Source organism: Synchiropus splendidus, chromosome 3, assembly GCF_027744825.2.
Source record: "Synchiropus splendidus isolate RoL2022-P1 chromosome 3, RoL_Sspl_1.0, whole genome shotgun sequence".
Lineage (NCBI taxonomy): Eukaryota > Metazoa > Chordata > Actinopteri > Syngnathiformes > Callionymidae > Synchiropus > Synchiropus splendidus.
In genome coordinates this window covers 21,151,817-21,169,365 of record NC_071336.1, presented here as the reverse complement: position 1 = coordinate 21,169,365, position 17,549 = coordinate 21,151,817, and the positions used below count along the sequence as shown (strand labels likewise).

General features: G+C 41.7%; 3 protein-coding genes across 5 annotated transcripts; 1 reads left to right on the top strand and 2 right to left on the bottom strand.

Moving 5' to 3' along the window:
• Positions 1 to 102: 102 nt before the first annotated feature.
• Positions 103 to 6,309, bottom strand: nanog (nanog homeobox). Of its 3 annotated transcripts, XM_053860896.1 has the most exons (5): positions 5,340 to 6,309; positions 1,685 to 4,547; positions 1,036 to 1,424; positions 826 to 975; positions 103 to 592 (listed from the first exon to the last, which is right to left on the bottom strand). In XM_053860896.1, the coding sequence occupies exons 2-5, from the start codon at positions 2,199 to 2,201 to the stop codon at positions 296 to 298; spliced, it is 1,353 nt and encodes a 450-aa protein (XP_053716871.1). In that variant the 5' UTR covers positions 2,202 to 4,547; positions 5,340 to 6,309; the 3' UTR covers positions 103 to 295. The 3 variants fall into 3 exon arrangements, with proteins under 3 accessions (XP_053716871.1, XP_053716870.1, XP_053716872.1); XM_053860895.1 differs by having other exon boundaries at positions 1,685 to 6,309; XM_053860897.1 differs by having other exon boundaries at positions 832 to 975; positions 1,685 to 6,309.
• ipo4 (importin 4) lies at positions 5,628 to 15,911 on the top strand. The gene is made up of 30 exons (XM_053860894.1): positions 5,628 to 6,360; positions 6,525 to 6,611; positions 7,043 to 7,122; positions 7,195 to 7,236; positions 7,311 to 7,440; positions 7,560 to 7,739; positions 7,854 to 7,919; positions 7,987 to 8,088; positions 8,291 to 8,374; positions 8,609 to 8,764; positions 8,831 to 8,884; positions 8,983 to 9,092; positions 9,187 to 9,295; positions 9,370 to 9,499; positions 9,573 to 9,686; positions 9,844 to 9,957; positions 10,142 to 10,265; positions 10,349 to 10,460; positions 10,545 to 10,684; positions 10,873 to 10,950; positions 11,036 to 11,093; positions 11,815 to 11,920; positions 12,118 to 12,311; positions 12,391 to 12,441; positions 12,518 to 12,643; positions 12,926 to 13,152; positions 13,919 to 14,051; positions 14,121 to 14,225; positions 14,555 to 14,624; positions 14,703 to 15,911. The coding sequence occupies exons 1-30, from the start codon at positions 6,286 to 6,288 to the stop codon at positions 14,831 to 14,833; spliced, it is 3,288 nt and encodes a 1,095-aa protein (XP_053716869.1). The 5' UTR covers positions 5,628 to 6,285; the 3' UTR covers positions 14,834 to 15,911.
• On the bottom strand, positions 15,199 to 16,679 carry si:ch211-196f5.2 (uncharacterized protein LOC556372 homolog). Its single transcript, XM_053860089.1, has 4 exons — positions 16,480 to 16,679; positions 16,317 to 16,416; positions 16,117 to 16,246; positions 15,199 to 15,287 (listed from the first exon to the last, which is right to left on the bottom strand). Exons 1-4 carry the CDS (start codon positions 16,677 to 16,679, stop codon positions 15,199 to 15,201), a joined length of 519 nt encoding a protein of 172 aa, XP_053716064.1.
• Positions 16,680 to 17,549: the final 870 nt, after the last annotated feature.

Here is a 17,549-nt window from a genome sequence, read left to right as displayed (position 1 = left end):
GAAGTTGCCACAGGAACTTTTTTTATAGAAAAAAATAGAATGTACAATGTGTGCATATATTCCGCACTTTGCCAAAATCAATGCATGTGTGGGGAGCATGCTAGCTGGAACCTTCAATAAGTGCAAAGAACAGAACATGGTTAGCATTTGCATATAAAAATAGGGTAAAAACTTTCAAAAACAAGACTGAATAAAATCTTAATTACACCCAGTCTGAAAAATGCACTATGTCAAATGAGGGTAAGTGTAGAAGAGAGTATAAACAACATTTACATAAATGCTTGTCGCCACATGCCTATACACAAGGGCTGCTCACAGATTCTGCCGTTTTGCCTGGTTCGGAAACATGGCCTGTTGTGCTGAAAGCACTGTGGTTGTGGTCGAAATGGTGTAGTCCAGGGGCCATATGCCAAGTAGGGGTCTGGGCTTTTGGTGGCACTCCAGTCTGGAGCGAGCCCATGGGCCATGAGGGGTATCCAGCAGGTCCATTTGTGTTTCCCATGGCAGCCAGATAGAGGGCGACGTTCTGTGCCATTGGCATTGTGTGTTGGTTGAAATGAGTTTTCTGCTCTGGCTTGGCTTCACCTTGATACTGCAACACAAACAGGTTTTTTTTTTTAGTTACAGGTAGAAACAGTGGGTATAAGCGATGCATGATGCAACAAATATTAAGCATGTTTCATCCTGCCTTTAAGGCCAAAAATCAAGACTTGGATTAGGCCTCCAATGTGGACGTGTTGCTGTGTGTCTGAGCCTCTATAGCACTGCTATTGATGCAGCAGGACATATTGGCAAGACAAAAGAGGAAAAAACAAACAAACTTACATTTACATTTTGAAGAGGATTTTGGACACTGGCGATGACCGTTCCACGAACCTGTCCATCCTTGTTTGCCATGGATCGCTCGGACAACCAGCCATTGTCTCTCTGGTGTCTCTTCAGCTTCATCCTCCGGTTTTGAAACCAGGTTTTCACCTACAGCAAGCGCACATTTAGTTTCAAGTAAGAAGACCCCTGAAGAACAAGTGGACTCACCTGTTTGTAAGTGAGCCCAGTCAGCTCGGCGATGTTCTTCATCTCGGCTGGGGTGAGGTATCTCTGCACACTGAAGCACTGACCAAGAGTGTTCATCTGACTCTCGGTGAAAGACACACGTGCCTTCACTTTAGAAGAAGTGTTGCCCTTCTTCTTTGGCACAGAGACGGGTATTTGAGGTGGGGTGTAGTTGACTGTGTCATCATGGTTTGGGGGGAGCGTTTGAGGCGCCAGCGTGATCGAGCTTGGAATCTCTCTGGTCTCCGGACTCCCACCACTGCTGCTGCTACTGATGCTGCTGACCTCATCGTCGTGTCGCTTCCTCGTCCATGAGGTGAAATCTGGGAGCTGGATGTGCCCTTCTCCACTGCTTGTTGAGTTCCATGACTCTGGAAGAAGATTGGATATATTTGGTTGATTTTTGCAACAAACACATATTGACCAGTTTAAAAATTGGAAAAAAATAAAAAAAGAATTATAATTCTTCCTGTGATACTGTAATTTCATTACAATACCACACACAATAACATCATTTATGAGAGAGGAGTATCAGTAGAGTGTAGAAAAAATCGGAATAAAATTGTGCGAAACGAATCTCGCAGCGTCGCGCTAACTGATAAACGCTAATGCCCGTGTTGCGTTCACTTACCGGGAGAAGCGTGTACTTCCGAGTCGCTCACTCCATCGCTCCCGGACCTCCCGCTCCCTTCCGGGCTGTAAGGCGTTCGGTGTTGCTCGGGGTGGTACAGTTGGCCGGGCGCTTGGTAGTGACCATTGACCACGTCCACCTCCGGACTATCCGGGGGAGATTCATCGGGTGGTTGGGCTACAGTCGCGTAGAAGCCCGCGGAGCTGTAGCCGCTCAGGTCCACCACTTCGTTGTCGGTCCAGCCGGCCATGTTCCCGCTCTGCTCCGCTCCATGTGGGTAGAGGTAGCCGTAAGCGTAGGCATGGTAGGACGCGTTGTAGTTGTAGCCAAGCTTCCAGTCAGCCATGCCGCAGTTGAGCTCAAATGCGTGTGAACGTGTGAGGTACGCTGCACGGTCCAATGGCACTGGCCGCGGAGAAGCCCACTGAGGCCCGATTTCCCGGCCTTTTTCAAGACGTGCCTGGGTGTGGACAGGTAAAGTGGGGGTCCGACTTTCAGCCAATCGTCTTTCACCCATAATTAAAGGGCGTCGGCGCGTCTCAGTAATCGGCCGCTAGATATTTAAATTAGTTTTACAGGGTCGAAAAAAACATGTTTGTGTCTGTTAAAACACAGTGTTTTACATCTAAATTATTTTGTCGTGGCCTACTTTGATATCTTGTGTTTACATTGGTTTAGTATCCTGAATTCATTGAGTTCACCATATTTGATTATGTTAACTTAAAAAAAGAAAACACATCTCATTTGCTGAAAACCATCTGAGCAAGAATAAGTTGTTTCATTTTTTATAATGGCGAGAAAAATAAATTAACATGGAAAATAAATTATTTCCAAGCAATCCTGGGGTGGGTGGGAAATAATAAATGTGTTAATACAATAAAATGAAACTAGAAAAATGTTGAAATGGTTTTGGAAAATCGTACCTTTCAGAAGTTGATACATGAACATTAGTGTTTTTTTTGGTCCGATAAAGAATAAAAAACATCAATATCTGAAGGACAATTCTTGACTTGATGTTTTTAAATAACTTGCTGAAAGATCCTTCAGGGAAAGGAGTTATTTGTGAATAATAATATTACAAATCAATGCAAAAATACACACATCAAATTGAAGAAACTTAAAAACTGTCATGATGAAGAAGTATGGAGCAATATTAGAAATGCATGCCAGGAGGTCTGGCAAACATTATAAATGTCTTTGTTGTACTTGTGTTTAACCTACTATTCTTTACAGCAGATTAGACAAAGTGGCTTGTCTTCACAATTAAAATTGAGATTCTGTTTGCATGTTTGAATGACTGGAATAGTGTATCAATATCAGTGTAACAATGAATATTTGTGTTGACGTGTGATCATGTTTCCATCTATGTTGGCAAAGTATGTTCAGATGAATTGGTTTTACAGTTTGTGGGTTACTTTACTTTACGTTGGTCATCTTGTTGGTGCTTTGAAATACATACATTCCTGTTGTTCCATCACACTGGTGAGATTTAGGTAGATTTTACAAGTTACACTCAGATTACAACTTCTAACGAAACATCCCAACCCCCTTCTGTGGGTTCAGCTTGTTGTTGGTCCATCAAATGTGACATTTGCAACCCTATTCATAAAAATGGTTCAGATTAAGCTGTGTTGTCCTGCTGAAAAGCTGTTTGTGTGTTTGATCAGCGCCTGAATTGGCGTGCAAATGAGTCAGTTACTGGATCAATGATGTGGGAATGGTCAACTTAACGTGTGCATCAGCATTTTCTCCCCATCCCAGACTGTTTTGTTGCTGAGACGGCGGTCATTTGCATCGGAATGTCGTCGGAGGATTGGCTTTGGCAACAGATTGACATTGAAGGCATTTGAAGTTTGTCTAACTCCAGAAAGTAAGACCTGGGGCACATGCAGTCAAATTGAGTCTGATGTTTGCAGTTTATGTTAGTAATGGGTTTGATTTTGTGTTCATTGTCTTTCATCATTGTCTGAATTCTGTAAATGTATTCCTTCACTTTGGTTCTGGGATCAGTCACAAACACATAAGCCGTATACACAGCATCAACAAATGACATTCAAGTGACAGTTCAATGTATTTAAAGGCCTCTTTTGTATTTTCTTTAAGCTCGCTCTAAAATCACGGCAACCATTTCTAACCTTCATGTTTAACCACCTTTCAGCAATACTGTATTGTCATCCTGAAATATGAGATATTGAGAGGACACATATCACAGTTAATGTGGAAATATTTATTTACATACACATTACATTTCAAGTATGTAAAGGGTTTTTTATTATTATGAACTTCTGATAAATCTTTTCAGTGATTACAATGAGTAATGAGACCCTCAGGTTAATACATTTTCAAACAAAATAGAAGCAGTAACTTTGAAGCGTAAACCAAATCCCTCTAAGTGACCACAAAGTGATCATTCAACTTTTTAATTACTCTCTCAGGTTACTCTCTAGCTTAAATGAACCACTTGAGAAGGTTGTTGCCACAGTTGAAACAAATCATGTCAGAACATGATTCAGCTATGGCTGCCACTTTTGAAAAAAAAAAAAAAACTTTCCTTATTTACATGCCAGTCATATGTGTGTCATGTGTGTTTGTATATTCCAATACAAAGATACAGTAGACAAAGCAGAAAGGATCAACAAAACGAAAAACTAGAGTTGAAAAAAACAAATCTTAAATCACTGGCAAGTTCAATACAGTGTTACATATGAACTGAATGGGTTCTAGTTCATGAGGGACATCAGTCAACAGTCAATCTCGACTTTTCCAGTTTAAGAAAATGAAACATGTTGTTGAGCCAGCATATCTGAGTGGGTGGCTTTGGGGATTTCCGGATGAGCAAATGGTACTGCTTCCTTCTTGTGAACTAAAAGTCCATTTGCAGAAACAATTGGGAGTACAGAAGAGACCAAAGGTAAGATAAAGTATGAAAATGTCAGACAAAAGAAGAGCAAAGTCCTATACACTTTTTTAAGAGAAAGAAACGAAGAAATGTGAAATGTACTCAGCCGCCTTCTTTTATCTTTAGTTTTTTAATAAATCTGAAGCTTTGAGCTTGTTAGAAGTTGGTAAGTAAATAATATAAAGATTTCTAAACAGAGTGAAAAAGTATAGCAAATTTATTCAATGTTGATATGATGCAAAAGTTGTGTCAATTAACAGATCTCTTGCAGTTTCCAGACCCAGCCCAAGTTACAAATGTTCTTTGGAAAACCTGGAAGCCAAAATGGCATCATAACTGTATCCATGTTTTATTTCAGGGTTAAACAACTTTTTTTTTTTTTTTTTTTTTGGAAAAGAAGTCGGTGGGGAGGATTGTGAATGTAATGTGATAGCTGAAAATAATGTTGGGTGAGTTGATTTAGCCTGCCTGGCCTAGCAAGGCTTTTCTAGGGTGTCATTTTGAAGACAAAAGTTGTAACTTTGAATATTTGCAACCCATTAATAAAACAAGAAATTTGGAAGTACCATGCCATGGGTTCCTGTGAGAGTTTTACTTGTAATTGTGGCTTTTTCAAATTCCCAATAAATTCATTTGTCAAGTCATACGGAAAAAGGACATTTAACTTAGGGGAAAAGAACATGAGTACAGTTTACTGTTAGTTTAAGCAGTGTAGATTGTCATTAGCACCGATCAACTGAGAGGAGACCTTCCTACCTTCTCTACTAATTTGATCAAGCAGTGGCAGAAAATTCCTGTTGACGCGATTTTTTAACAATGTATTTGAGATATGGATTCCCAAATGCATAGAACACTACTTGCTGTTTAAACTGAAATGGGCCAAGTGGATATGCTCTAGCTGAAAGGTTCAGCACTCTTCCTTGATGTTGTTTTCTTAGATCCGTCCAGAAATCTAGATTACTGTACTCAATGGCTTTATTTCATTTGATCTCAGGCTCTTCTCTAACAAAGCAATCCCACCTTTCAAAGCAATTAAAGTGTTTTTTTGTACTTAAGTTGTCAGAGAGTGGCGACGATTAAAAATTCACCGACATAGTGATTCTTGTCTGAAAACCAAACTGTAATAGCCAAAATGTAATGTCAATTTCAAGACCGTAATCCATCTAGTGTTAAACCTTCCATTTAAATTTCTAATCGAATCAAAGTAGATTTGACTTTCTGCACATGTTACCATACCAGTCTAATCACAAGGACAGTAGTCAGCTTTTCCCGAGTAGCCAACATTTTTTAGAACTCGAGCACAGAATACAGCAGGGAAATAAACAGCAGCCAGGAGCTTGTGTGTCCTGTGCCGAGCATTGTTGTTGTAGTACATCCTCCCGTCCACGTAGAGCGCACTAGGCTGCAGATTCCGAGGTCCTGTCTCTTTAACGCTCCTCACATGGGTCTCTTGCCGGTTCTGTCCCACATGCTGACCGCAGAGGCGCTCAGGGTCCGTCAATCTCACTATTAGCTTAACAATATCATACGTTCCATTGCGAATCGGGTAGGTTTCGCCGACTAAGTCCTCCAGAGTCCTCCCATCTGCTGCTTTGTGCGTCGTTTCCAGGCAAGAGTCGTAGATAACTTGGGACAAGTTATTAGCCGCCCACATCGAGGACACGTCTTTCAACCATAACAGTCATTTACAGTTGTTATCAACATGGCTGACATGACACAGGAACTCGAACACATTCTGGCTCAGATGACGCAGCCTGACAATGCGCTCATTCAGCAGGTAATAACCTTTTGCGACCCAATCGCATTTTCGACATTCGATGTTGCATGTCTGGATACAGTTCACTTCACGGTCAGCAACTGACAAGTTGTCAGAGCACGACATTTTTGTTGCCTCTACTGTCTCCTGAAGTAGATTGAGAACATGTTTTAATGTCATTTTAGGCCACCGTCCAGCTGAAACAAGCATTTAAAGACCCCAACATTATCCCAGCTCTGTGTGCTGTCATGGGAGGCTCCCAAAACCCCCAGGTATAGTGTGTGTGTGGTGATGTGTCAGAGACAAGGTTGGAGTTATCATTGTTGTGTATCTGGTTTCATGATCCTCTGTAATGCATCCCCGATGGTGGAACTGCTTCATCTGGTTTTACTTCATTTTGTCAACTCTGACTGAAGTATCCATTTGTATTAAGGCCCTCTCAAATTGCCTCTTTATATGCTTTTGTCTGTTCAGAGTTCTTCACAGATCTTTGATCAGCGATCTTGCCATAGTTGTGCAACGTGCAAGAAGCGATGATATAAAAGTTGATCGTATGGTCTTGAGCTGCGTTCTCATTTGCTTCCATTAGATGCCCACAAAGACGTAGAAACACCTGACTCAGAAGTGGATACAGATTCCTTCCGCAAATCCTTTCCACATCAACTTTTAAATATGGTGTTCTTGCGGTGTCCCATCTGCATAGGTGCGACAGTCTGCTGCAGTGATGCTCAGAATGAGAGTGAAGAAACGCTGGAAGAAGATAAACCCAAATGACAGAGAAAGGTTTTTATCATTCAGCACTTAAATCTGCTGTGTGTTCCTGTCATCTAAATCAAGATGTGTTGACCTTTGCAGTCTGAAGACGGTGGTGTTGCAGGTGTTCATGCAAGAAACAGAGTGAGTTTTGAAACAACAAGGTGGGCTCTTAAAGATGGCAAAGTCATGACTGAACCTGTTTCTTTTTTCCCCAGACACACAGTGCAGCACTCGCTGTCTCAACTGTGCGCGGTGATGGTCAAACATGAGACCCCGGACCGCTGGCCTGCTCTGCTGCAGCTCCTTCGTCAGGCTACTGAGAGCAGTAATCCGCATGACAGACAGGTACAGAGCAACCTTTCTTCATGATAAATAACAAGTGTTATTGTATGTGTTAAACATTTCTTGGAATGTGAGTTCTGGCTGCTGTGATGCTCATTCCACAATATTGTCCTGTCCTGCAGGTCGGCCTTCTGCTCCTGAACAAGGTGATCGATTCAAACCCGGAGCCTTTCCAGCCTCACTACTGCCAGCTGTTGCGTCTGTTCAGCACGGTGTTGCAGGATCATAACAATCCAGCTGCCTTGTATTACTGCATCCTCACCCTCACTGCCATCACCGCGTACACCGGCACCCAAGAGATCGTGAGAGCCTTTCTCCTTTTATTCTGTTAGGATAACAAGTCTGCAAATGTGTGTCAAGTTTTCTTTATGTGCTGTTCAGCTCCTTGAATGATTTTCACCACTTCTGCTCCACAGCACCAGATGCGTAACATCATTCCAAGTTTGATTGTTGCTTTGAAACATCTGATAAAAGCAGACGAGGTAAAGTCCAGAATGATGCCTTTTATTGAAAAGGAAAGCAGTAATCTCACCTTTTGTGTTCAACCAGAATCAAGCCAGTGAAGCCATGGAGGTGTTCAACGAGCTCATGGAGAGTGAAGTGTCCATCATTGTGCCTCATGTTTCTGATATGGTCCGCTTTTGGTTGGAGGTCAGATCTGAGTTTCATTTTTAGGAATACAGTTATTATTACGGTTGTTCTACAGTTGTACATCTGTTATATACATATGTTATGTATGATTTCTTAATAGTTTTCAAGCAACGTCGTGCCTATATGTGAAAAACAATTTCCATACAATTACCACAATGTGGTTATCATAATCATGCATTGTTCATCTTCTGCTTTTTTTCAGGTGGGCAGTGACACCACACTGAGTGATTCACTGAGAGTGAAGGCTCTGTCATGCATCGCTTTTCTGATCAAGCTCAAGAGCAAGGTAAAACACACTGATAAGACCAACCTTCTATATTTTAATATCACACTTCTTCCTCTTCATTTCCCATGATAGTAGCTTAAAGACTGGGGGTGTGATCCCAGATAGATTAACTGATCAGTCAGAGAAAGAAATCATCATATATGTTACGATGATAATAATAAGTAATAAGTAATATACCAGTCTTTTGACCTTGCATAAGTGCTCTGTTGAGCCCTCCCTTTCTGCCATTCACAGACGGTGTTGAAGCAGAAGCTACTGAATCCAATTCTGCAAGCTGTGTTCCCTGTCCTGACTGCTGAGCCTCCACCAGGTGAGGAAGACCCAGAGGATGAAGAGGACGACACTGGTGATGATGAAGACAACGACAATCCCAAACATTGTGCTGCCCAGGTACAAGAATATCGCACAACTATTTTGCCGATATCCACTTACGGAATGTTCTGGTTTATTTTTCAGATAATTGACACTATGGCTCTTCACATGCCACCAGAAACATTGTTCAAACACCTGGTGAGCCGTCACAATCCATGCTAATTGTGGATATTCTTTTTAAAAAATATATTTTTATGAACAACGAAAGCATTCCAAACTCTGCTCTTGCGTCCCAGATGCCGCTCACACAATCATGCCTGGTCAGTCCGAATCCCTATCAGAGGAAGGGAGGACTGATGTGTCTTGCTGTTTTGGCTGAAGGATGTGCCGATCATATACGCACCAAGTATGGCCTGTCAAACATAAAAACAATTTCAAATCCAATTCCCTGTGCAGAACAACGTGATGTAAAATCATGTTTCGTGTTTGTTTGATCTTAGGATGCTGTCCTCCGTGCTGCAGACGGTGTGTCAGAGTCTGTCTGACAGTAATCAAGTTGTCCGCAGTGCTGCGTTATTCGCTCTCGGACAGTTTTCTGAGTATTTACAGGTGAAAAACTCTTTCTTTTAAACATTCATTATGTCTGAGTGGTTGTGATTGAGTCATTTCCTGCCTGTTCACAGCCTGAGGTGAGCAAATATTGCGCAGAGTTGATGCCTTTGCTGCTGGGTTACCTGTCCTCCTTGAACGAAGCCAAAATTGGTCACGTTACAAAGGCTTTTTATGCCCTTGAGAACTTCATGGAGAATTTAGGTGAGCTAAACAATCGGTTCACTGAAGTGAAAAAAGGATGTTCGACAATGTCCATGCTCTTTTCTTCATACAGAAAAGGATATTGAGCCCTACTTGTCTACCGTCATGGACACAATGCTGTCTGTCCTCAACAACACAGACAACCCAAAGATAAAAGAGCTCACAGTGTCTGCCATCGGTGCCATCGGTAACACTTTCGTTCAGACAAATCAGTACCTGTTTTGGAAAGTTGCTGCATAACTAATAGAATAATTTAACATTTTTGTTGCATAATGAAGTGCAGGTGCATGGATCAAATCTTGCTTTGTTGCTTGATTTCTAATAGGTTTTATTACCCTTCTTAGCTAATGCTGCCAAGGAGTTGCTGGTTCCCTATTTCCCTCCAGTCATTGAAAGTCTGAAGGGTTTTCTGACTGCCACCACTGATGAAATGAGGACTCTTCAAACTCAATCCTTGGGTATGATCAAGGCCTTTTTGGATTACAGTTTATTATAGCCTCCAAGTAATGCAAAAATCCACACTTCAGATCATGAATTTTTACATATATTTTTTTTTTTACATATTATTGTTCTCTGAATCATTAAAATGTCCTTCAGACTTAAGTTTTTCCTATCCATTTTCATTGTCTTTCCCCACATCAGATACTCTCTCTGTGCTCGCTCGTACCATCGGCAAAGACGTCTTCACTCCTCTGGCTGCAGAGTGTGTTCAGCTCGGCCTCAATCTTACCGAGGCCATCGATGACCCCGACCTCAGGCGCTGCACGTACGTCATCTGTTTTTCATCTGGTCTGAAAATGATTCATCACACCGCTGTGGTCTCACCTCTCTTTGACCGCTGTCCTGTAGGTACCGCTTGTACTCTGCCGTGTCCACTGTGAGCCCGGACTGCCTGACTCCGTATCTCACGCCCATCACCACCTTCATGCTGATGGCCCTGAAGTCGAACGAGGGCGTCACGGTGTGGATTATAACTGCAGCCGGATGATTCATCACTTTTCGTGTTGACAGGTTTCAAGCTTTGATTTTCCCCTTTTCCATTTAGGCCCATTTTGAAGAGGATAAGACTTTTGTTCTGCTGGATGATGATGATGAAGATGATGAAGATAATGAAAAAGATGGCGTGAATGATGTTGAAATTTCTTTGGAGGACGACTCCGAGGCAGATATCCATGATGCTACAGGGTACGAGACAACAGACTCATACAATGTACCCACCTTTCCAATATTCTGAACGTCCCCATTGGCTGCCAAACTTCTACTGGTCATCGCCTGTCCAAAGTATCCCACATAAATGCGGACATTGTGCTCTATTGCAATCGTTGGTCAATATTTGTGATTGAAAACCAAAGTCTAACTCTATGTTTTTGCAGGTTCAGTGTGGAAAATGCTTACATTGATGAGAAAGAAGACGCTTGTGATGCTCTTGGAGAAATTGCCTACAACACGGGGTACTAGTCCTGTTACAGAGCTGCTGTTTACTCATTGTGTTTGCAGCTTAGCATCATACAATGGTCTGTTGTCGTCCTTCTCCAGTGCCATCTTCCTGCCGTTCCTGGAGTCAAGCTTCCAGCAGGTTTACGAGATGAGAGATGTAAGTCACTTTGGTCTAACTGCCCGATCAGTCAGCCCTGTGCTAAATGGCTTGTGAAGGTCATTTTAGGATCCAGCATTGTAGCAAGTTGATCTGTCGGCCACCATTACTCTGTTGTCGTTATATGAAAAAATATGTAAAAAAAAAAAAAATTGTGATTACTTATTGTCAATCGCAGTTTAATGGTATAAGAATATTTGCCACATTTTTCAATTTGAATGAATTTGGTATATTACTGAATCAAATGATGGAGCCATACATACATTTAAACAACAAAATATTGTTTATTTTGCATCAGTTTGACAATAGCACAATAAATCACGATGGTGTCTATATTCAAGTTTTTATATCACCTTATTTAAACCAAAGCTCTTTTAATGTCTTGAAAATATTTGTATAAGAATTTCAATTTTGTAAGAATTTCAAGTACATTCAGGGTAGTGGAAACCCTGGCCATTGTGAAGCGAAAAACATCCCTGAACAAAAGCAAACAGATTGCTTTTGTTCAAAGATTCCTCCATGTTTGTTGTTGTTAACACTAATATCACTATGTGTATATATATATATATATATATATATATATATATATATATATATATATATATATATATATATATATATATATATATATATATATAAACATTACACAATATTACACTACTGTGCAGTTGACCTGCTCTGAAACTTTTGTTGAATTGAATTATTTTCTGCACATCTCTAGTTTCCTCATGAGGATGTTCGCCGGTCAGCATTCGGGGCGATGGGGCAGTTTTGCCGAACTTTGCACAACGTGTGGAAGGAGAACTGCACCGAAGCCAACTACCAAGGTGAAACTGGATCCTTAAAATAACTAGAGAAATATAATGCCAATATGAATTTATGAAATGTGTTACTTTTTTGCAATATGCACTTATTTGTCTTTTTACGGTGCATCTGAAGGTTCGGAAGATTTCCTGTGTTGTGGAGAGATGGCTCTTTTAACAGATCACAGTTTAATGTCCCTCCCTCTTTCTTTCTCTTGCAGCGCTGCACAAGCTGATAGATGTGCTGTTGCCTTGCTTTTTTGATACGGTGAGGACAGAGACGGAGCGACATGTCGTGATGGGAGTCCTTGAAGCCATGAATAATGTCATCAAGACCTGCAAGGCTGAGGTGTTCAAAAACCCTGCATACCTCAAAGAGGTCAGCCATGTCATTCGTGACGTGCTGAAGAAGGAGGTGAGCTGGACAAACATCACAATGGTGAATCAGTGACTTGGAGTGAAACTCTTGGCTTTTTTTTTTTTTTTTCGGACAGACTGCGTGTCAGGATGCTGGTGGTGATGAAGGCGATGATGATGAACAACAGGTTTGGCAAAGCGTTTCCACGGCACACATCAGCGTGGTTGAGTCTTTCCTCTCAAGAGATGTTCTGGTTGCTGCAGGCGGAGTATGACTCCATGCTGCAAGAATGTGCTGGTGAGGGAATTCCTCTGGTGGCGTCAGCGGTTCCTGCTGAGAGCTTCGCTCCATTCCTCAATGATCTGCTACCGCTTATCATAAGTAGAACTGTAAGTGCCCGTTAGCTCTCTTTACCTCTCATTCTTTTGAATTGATGAACTGATGTTAACTGAGTATATTCAGTACTTACGGTTCTGTTTGGAATAATATTGCACTTGCGACCTTAGAAACAGAGGAAATAAATGTTACCGAATGTCTTTGTGTTGAGCACTATGGTTGTTGATAAAAAGTTCTGTGTTGTGTGAGTCAGTGTTAAATCTAATCTGTCTGGTGCATTTCAAAATTGTTGTGGCGATAAACCATCTGACCATACAGTCCGTTTCTCTCGACAGAAATCCTCAGCAACAGTGGCAGACAAGTCTTTCTATATCGGAACTATTGGGGAAATCCTGGAGGCACTGGTGGGCGTCACAGGCGGCCGGGGCCTCGCGGGCCGACTATCCAATCGTTTGCTCCCAGTGCTGGTCGTCGGGATGAAAGACGCCGATTCAGAAGTTCGGAACAACAGTGCCTTCGGGCTCGGGTGCTTGGCTGAAGCAGCGGGTCCCATCGTGACATCGTATCCTTTAAGCCAGGGGTTCTTAACCTTTTTGATCTCGGGGCCCACCTTTCCCAGAACAAATGGCCCCGGGGCCAATTCAAGTAATAGAGCTGATTCATTACTCTTGATTTCATTTGTGTTCAATAACCATATCTAATCTACTTACACGTAAACAAGCCAAAACCTTGTGAAAGACATGGAACCAGGTGAAAAGTCCAACCGGCAGCAGAACCAGTTGCAAGTCATATTCAGCAAATTTACTAAAGAAAAGAGAGAACAAATAATACTGATGCAAACTGTTGGGAACATAAAAAAAAAAACGGAATAAAATGACTGTAATAAAACCAGGTGTAAATATGAGAAAATACAATACATAGAATATATTTTATTTAAACCCCAAATAGGATATAAGTAAAGTGTAAGTCAAAGTATGTAAATGAAAATGTTAATGTTAATTAATTTTCAAAACTGCTTCACCAGGTGCTTTCATGAACGGTTTTTACTGTTGGGGCCGACATCACTTTCTTGATCATTTTTTCTTTTTAAAAACTTCTCCATAGTTGGTAACTATCACAGATTTGCAGCTGTCAAGTCAATTCAGTGACACACTATGTATGAAAACTGAGCGTCTTGCGGCCCAAAGGTGAAAAACAAAGAACTTTTGGCGGTCGTCTAGGAGGTGCTCGGGGGCCTTGGCCCTATGGTTAAGAATCACTGCTCTAAACCAAGTGTTTCCTGACGTTCCCAAAGCACAAGCGTTCGTTCCTTAGCTGGATTGTTGCAGGGATTACCCCATGATGCTCTCAGTGTTTTCTAACATGCTGGTGAGAGAGTCCAACCCCCGGGTGATCGACAACGTGTGTGCTGCTCTCTGCAGGATGATGATCAGCAATGTGGACGCCGTGCCCCTGGAGCAGGTGCGTTTTGAGTTGTGTCTGAAACACTTTCAAACACTTTCTAACTGAAGTTACTGTCTGCACTTGCAGGTTGTTCCAGCTGTAGTCACTCGTCTTCCTCTTAAGAAAGACATGGAGGAGAACAAGACAGTGTTCCGTTGCCTGACGATGCTCTACACACATAGCCCTGCAATGGTAACAACACCAACGCTCTTTTTATTGCAGGAGAAAAAACAAGTATAACTCTGAAAGACATTTTGTGCAATATTAGTCAATGCTTTCTAAATTATTATTGAAGGTACTGGATTTTTTGAGGTACAAAAAATATTATTAAACAGAAACAAAACATTACATTTTACACTTAAAAAAAAAAAATAGCGACCTTTATTTGTCTGCGGACAAGTAGTTCGCATCATGCATCTGATACTGAACTATGTAGAGTATTTTGAGGCAAACGTATCAGAATGATTCCAAAAACAACAAGCAGTCACAATAGTTTAATGACTACATTTATTTCTTTTCAGATCGTGGGCTTGATGAAGCCGATTGTTGCCTGTTCCAGTAGTGTCCTGGGAAACAAGAAGGTGGATGAAGGTACGGTAACATCATAGTCCAACGCTCATTTTAGATTTGAATCTGACAGTGGCATTTTTTTTCTTATCTTCTCTCCAGAAGCACAGAAAATCTTTGCTGGGCTGATGATCCAGTTTGCTCAGAACCACCCCTCTGACTTCCAGGCAGCTGCAACATCACTGCCTGCAGAGCATCAGGCCGATCTCCGGGCTGCTGTCGGCACATCTTAGTGCTAGCATACTCCACTTTAAGCTAAAAACTCTTTAATATTATCTATCACATTAGAACTTGAAACTTTCTATTAACAGTTTGAAGTGTGAACTCCTTATTTATATATGCATTTTTTTTTTATTTTACTGAAGTACTGCAAGGTTACTTTTGTTTCCCCTCTGGTGCCAGTGCTTACGACCCAGATTAACGTTGATCAGAGAGATTCCTTTAACTTACAGACTGTCTTATTTGTTGCATCACTATAATGTCCAAGTTTACAACACATTGTCAAGTACTGCCTCACGCCTTCCAGGCTCCATTAATAGGTGGATATTGGCTGTTACCAGAAGTGCATGCACAAACATGGAGCAGACTCTTCACATTTTTAAATCCCCCTATCCTTGTGCTCCTGAGCGATAATGTGCGGCTGGTCTTCGGTGCTGACAGAAACTTTGACAGACTCCAGTCCAGTTTCTGTTAATGCAAACACAATAAGCAGAGAGCTAGTCACCAAAATGGCACTTATGTTTGAATATTTGGCTCTTAAGTCTCAGTTGCTACTCAGTCAGACCGAGGCGAAACAGTCTCTTTGTTTCTTTTTAGACAAATGCTGACACAAGTCGGTAAATGCAATTCTATTTTTCTATTCAAACCTGGTGTTGTAGTGCAAAACTCAACTTGTATAAATAAATAAACGAAGCTCCACTACTATCAAATCAGTCTTCAGGTTCACTTCTCTTCTGTAATGGAAATAAACATTGTATTCCTCTCATTTATCTGAGGTTAGGGAATTTGGCACTGTGATGCTTAGAATGTACCAAAAGATGGTTGAAACCCCATTTGGTCCATGTACTTTCAAATGGTTTTAATTTAAATAATACTACAATGTGACAGCTGCAGTGTATTTTCTGTCATTTGTTTGAAGTATTGCATTGATAGGTTACTGTAACAGTACCACAAGGGTCATTCTGTAGCTGTAATAATCATTAATGATGATAAACACCTCCAACACACTTTAATGCCTTACTTGACAATCTCTATGACATTTGTATAACATTTAACGTGGCTTCAATATTGTTACTTTGCCTGCAACAATATTTATACAGAGATTGAGTAGGAGTGAAGATCAGTTCTTTAAATTTATGCACCTTATTTCCACTATTGCCAATTAATCCAGTACCATTCCGTCTTGTATATTTTGATTTTATCTTGTTGAAAAAAAGTGTACCCTTGATCAATCTTGAAATAGCTGTGTAAAAAAAAGGGGTGTTTTATGTTATTTAATGTTTTAATGCGACCAGACCTGGGTTCTGCTGCTTCCAGGGCAGAATGTTGACCCCGGTACGGCAGAATGATCGGTCCGTGTGGGCCTCTGTGCTGTACAGCACCTCCTGCAGGTTCTTGTCTCCCGGTTTCTGGGCTTTAACTCGCACCTGTAAGAGAAGCAGTGTCCGTCACTCGTGGTCCTCTCACGGCCCGACTGGCCCTCTCTCAGCACAGAACCTCTAGGATGGTGGTCTCTTTCTCCTTCACCTTCCCTGCCTTGTTTTTCACTTGGGTCTTCTTGGTGTCGACCCAAACCACCCTCTCTTTCACCTCTGACCTTGAAAGACACCGTTACTGATACGACCCGCACGGCTTCAGGGCTCATCAGCTGGAGACTCACTCTTGAATGCCAAGGTCGGCCAGTGTGGTGTCCAGAAAGGGGAAGGGTTGATGGGTGGTGTCGGCCTCCACTTGGATGGGCAGCAACACCAACATGGGGATCTCCCAGTCCAGCTCAGCCCGCTGCACCTCAGTCTCTTCCCCCTGCTCATTGTGGCCCTCTTCGCTGTCCTGCAGGGATTTGCTCTCATCTGCTGCCATCACGACCTGCTTGTAAAATATATGAATCTCAGGATATTTGCATCTCGTGTGGTCTTCCGAGTGAGCGCTGTTTTTCTCCTCCAGCTGGTCTGGTGTCCTCTCTGGGCGGATGATTCAACTCCTCCGAAGGCTAAGTGTGAGTGATGCATACAGACGTGTGTCCTGCCCTGCTGGCTTTTATAAGCAGCTGGTGCGATTGCGCATGTTATCTGCCACTTGTATGTGAGTTTTATTACACCGTCAGACTCACAGGCGAGGTGTGTGTCCTGGAGGAGATGATTCCATGAGATAGATTTTCATCTCCTATGCTCATCTGTTTTGGACAAAGTCAGTTCTAAACCCTGCCTGTGGAATTTTGAGCAGTTGGCCACGCTAAAGTGTAACTTAAGGTCACGTCATATTCACTTCAGCGTGTGATGACGAACAGGATGTTGATGTCCCAGAAGCTTTCGCACACATTTGCTTGTGTCACAAACTTGACGTGGGGCGAGCGTGTCACGGAAAATGCTGTCTCACCAAACATCTGCGCTCTGAAAACATGGAGATTTGGGACAGAAAAATGAGGACACTCAAATGAAAATGGGTATTTTAACTGAAATATTAACAACTTAGTACACCATTAAGCTCAACGCATTCGACTGTGTGCTAATGGCAGGAGGACTAAACATTTTGATCATGTGATGGTTTATTAATTTTTGTTGAGCAGTGAACCCGTTTTCTGTCATTGGTTGACTTTGATATCGAGAATGTTGGGAACTAACATACTGAAACTGTCAAGAGCTGAGTTTTGTTTTTCTTGTAAACAACAAACAAGAAATACAGGAGTTTTCCACAAATATTTCAAAATAATTTTTGAGATTTTATTTTTTA

Bases quoted from the DNA above. Each gene is read 5' to 3' on its own strand.
- nanog (XM_053860895.1), bottom strand. From the start codon at position 2,201: ATGGGTGAAAGACGATTGGCTGAAAGTCGGACCCCCACTTTACCTGTC. The intron at 976-1,035 runs GTGAGTCCACTT...CGCTTGCTGTAG, and splicing joins CTGGGCTCACTTACAAACAG to GTGAAAACCTGGTTTCAAAA. The intron at 593-825 runs GTAAGTTTGTTT...TTTGTGTTGCAG, and splicing joins ATCCTCTTCAAAATGTAAAT to TATCAAGGTGAAGCCAAGCC.
- si:ch211-196f5.2 (XM_053860089.1), bottom strand. From the start codon at position 16,679: ATGGCAGCAGATGAGAGCAAATCCCTGCAGGACAGCGAAGAGGGCCAC. The intron at 16,417-16,479 runs GTGAGTCTCCAG...GTGTCTTTCAAG, and splicing joins GCCGACCTTGGCATTCAAGA to GTCAGAGGTGAAAGAGAGGG. The intron at 16,247-16,316 runs GTTCTGTGCTGA...CTTCTCTTACAG, and splicing joins AAGAGACCACCATCCTAGAG to GTGCGAGTTAAAGCCCAGAA.
- ipo4 (XM_053860894.1), top strand. From the start codon at position 6,286: ATGGCTGACATGACACAGGAACTCGAACACATTCTGGCTCAGATGACG. The intron at 9,093-9,186 runs GTATGGCCTGTC...GTTTGATCTTAG, and splicing joins GCCGATCATATACGCACCAA to GATGCTGTCCTCCGTGCTGC. The intron at 14,052-14,120 runs GTGCGTTTTGAG...CTGCACTTGCAG, and splicing joins ACGCCGTGCCCCTGGAGCAG to GTTGTTCCAGCTGTAGTCAC.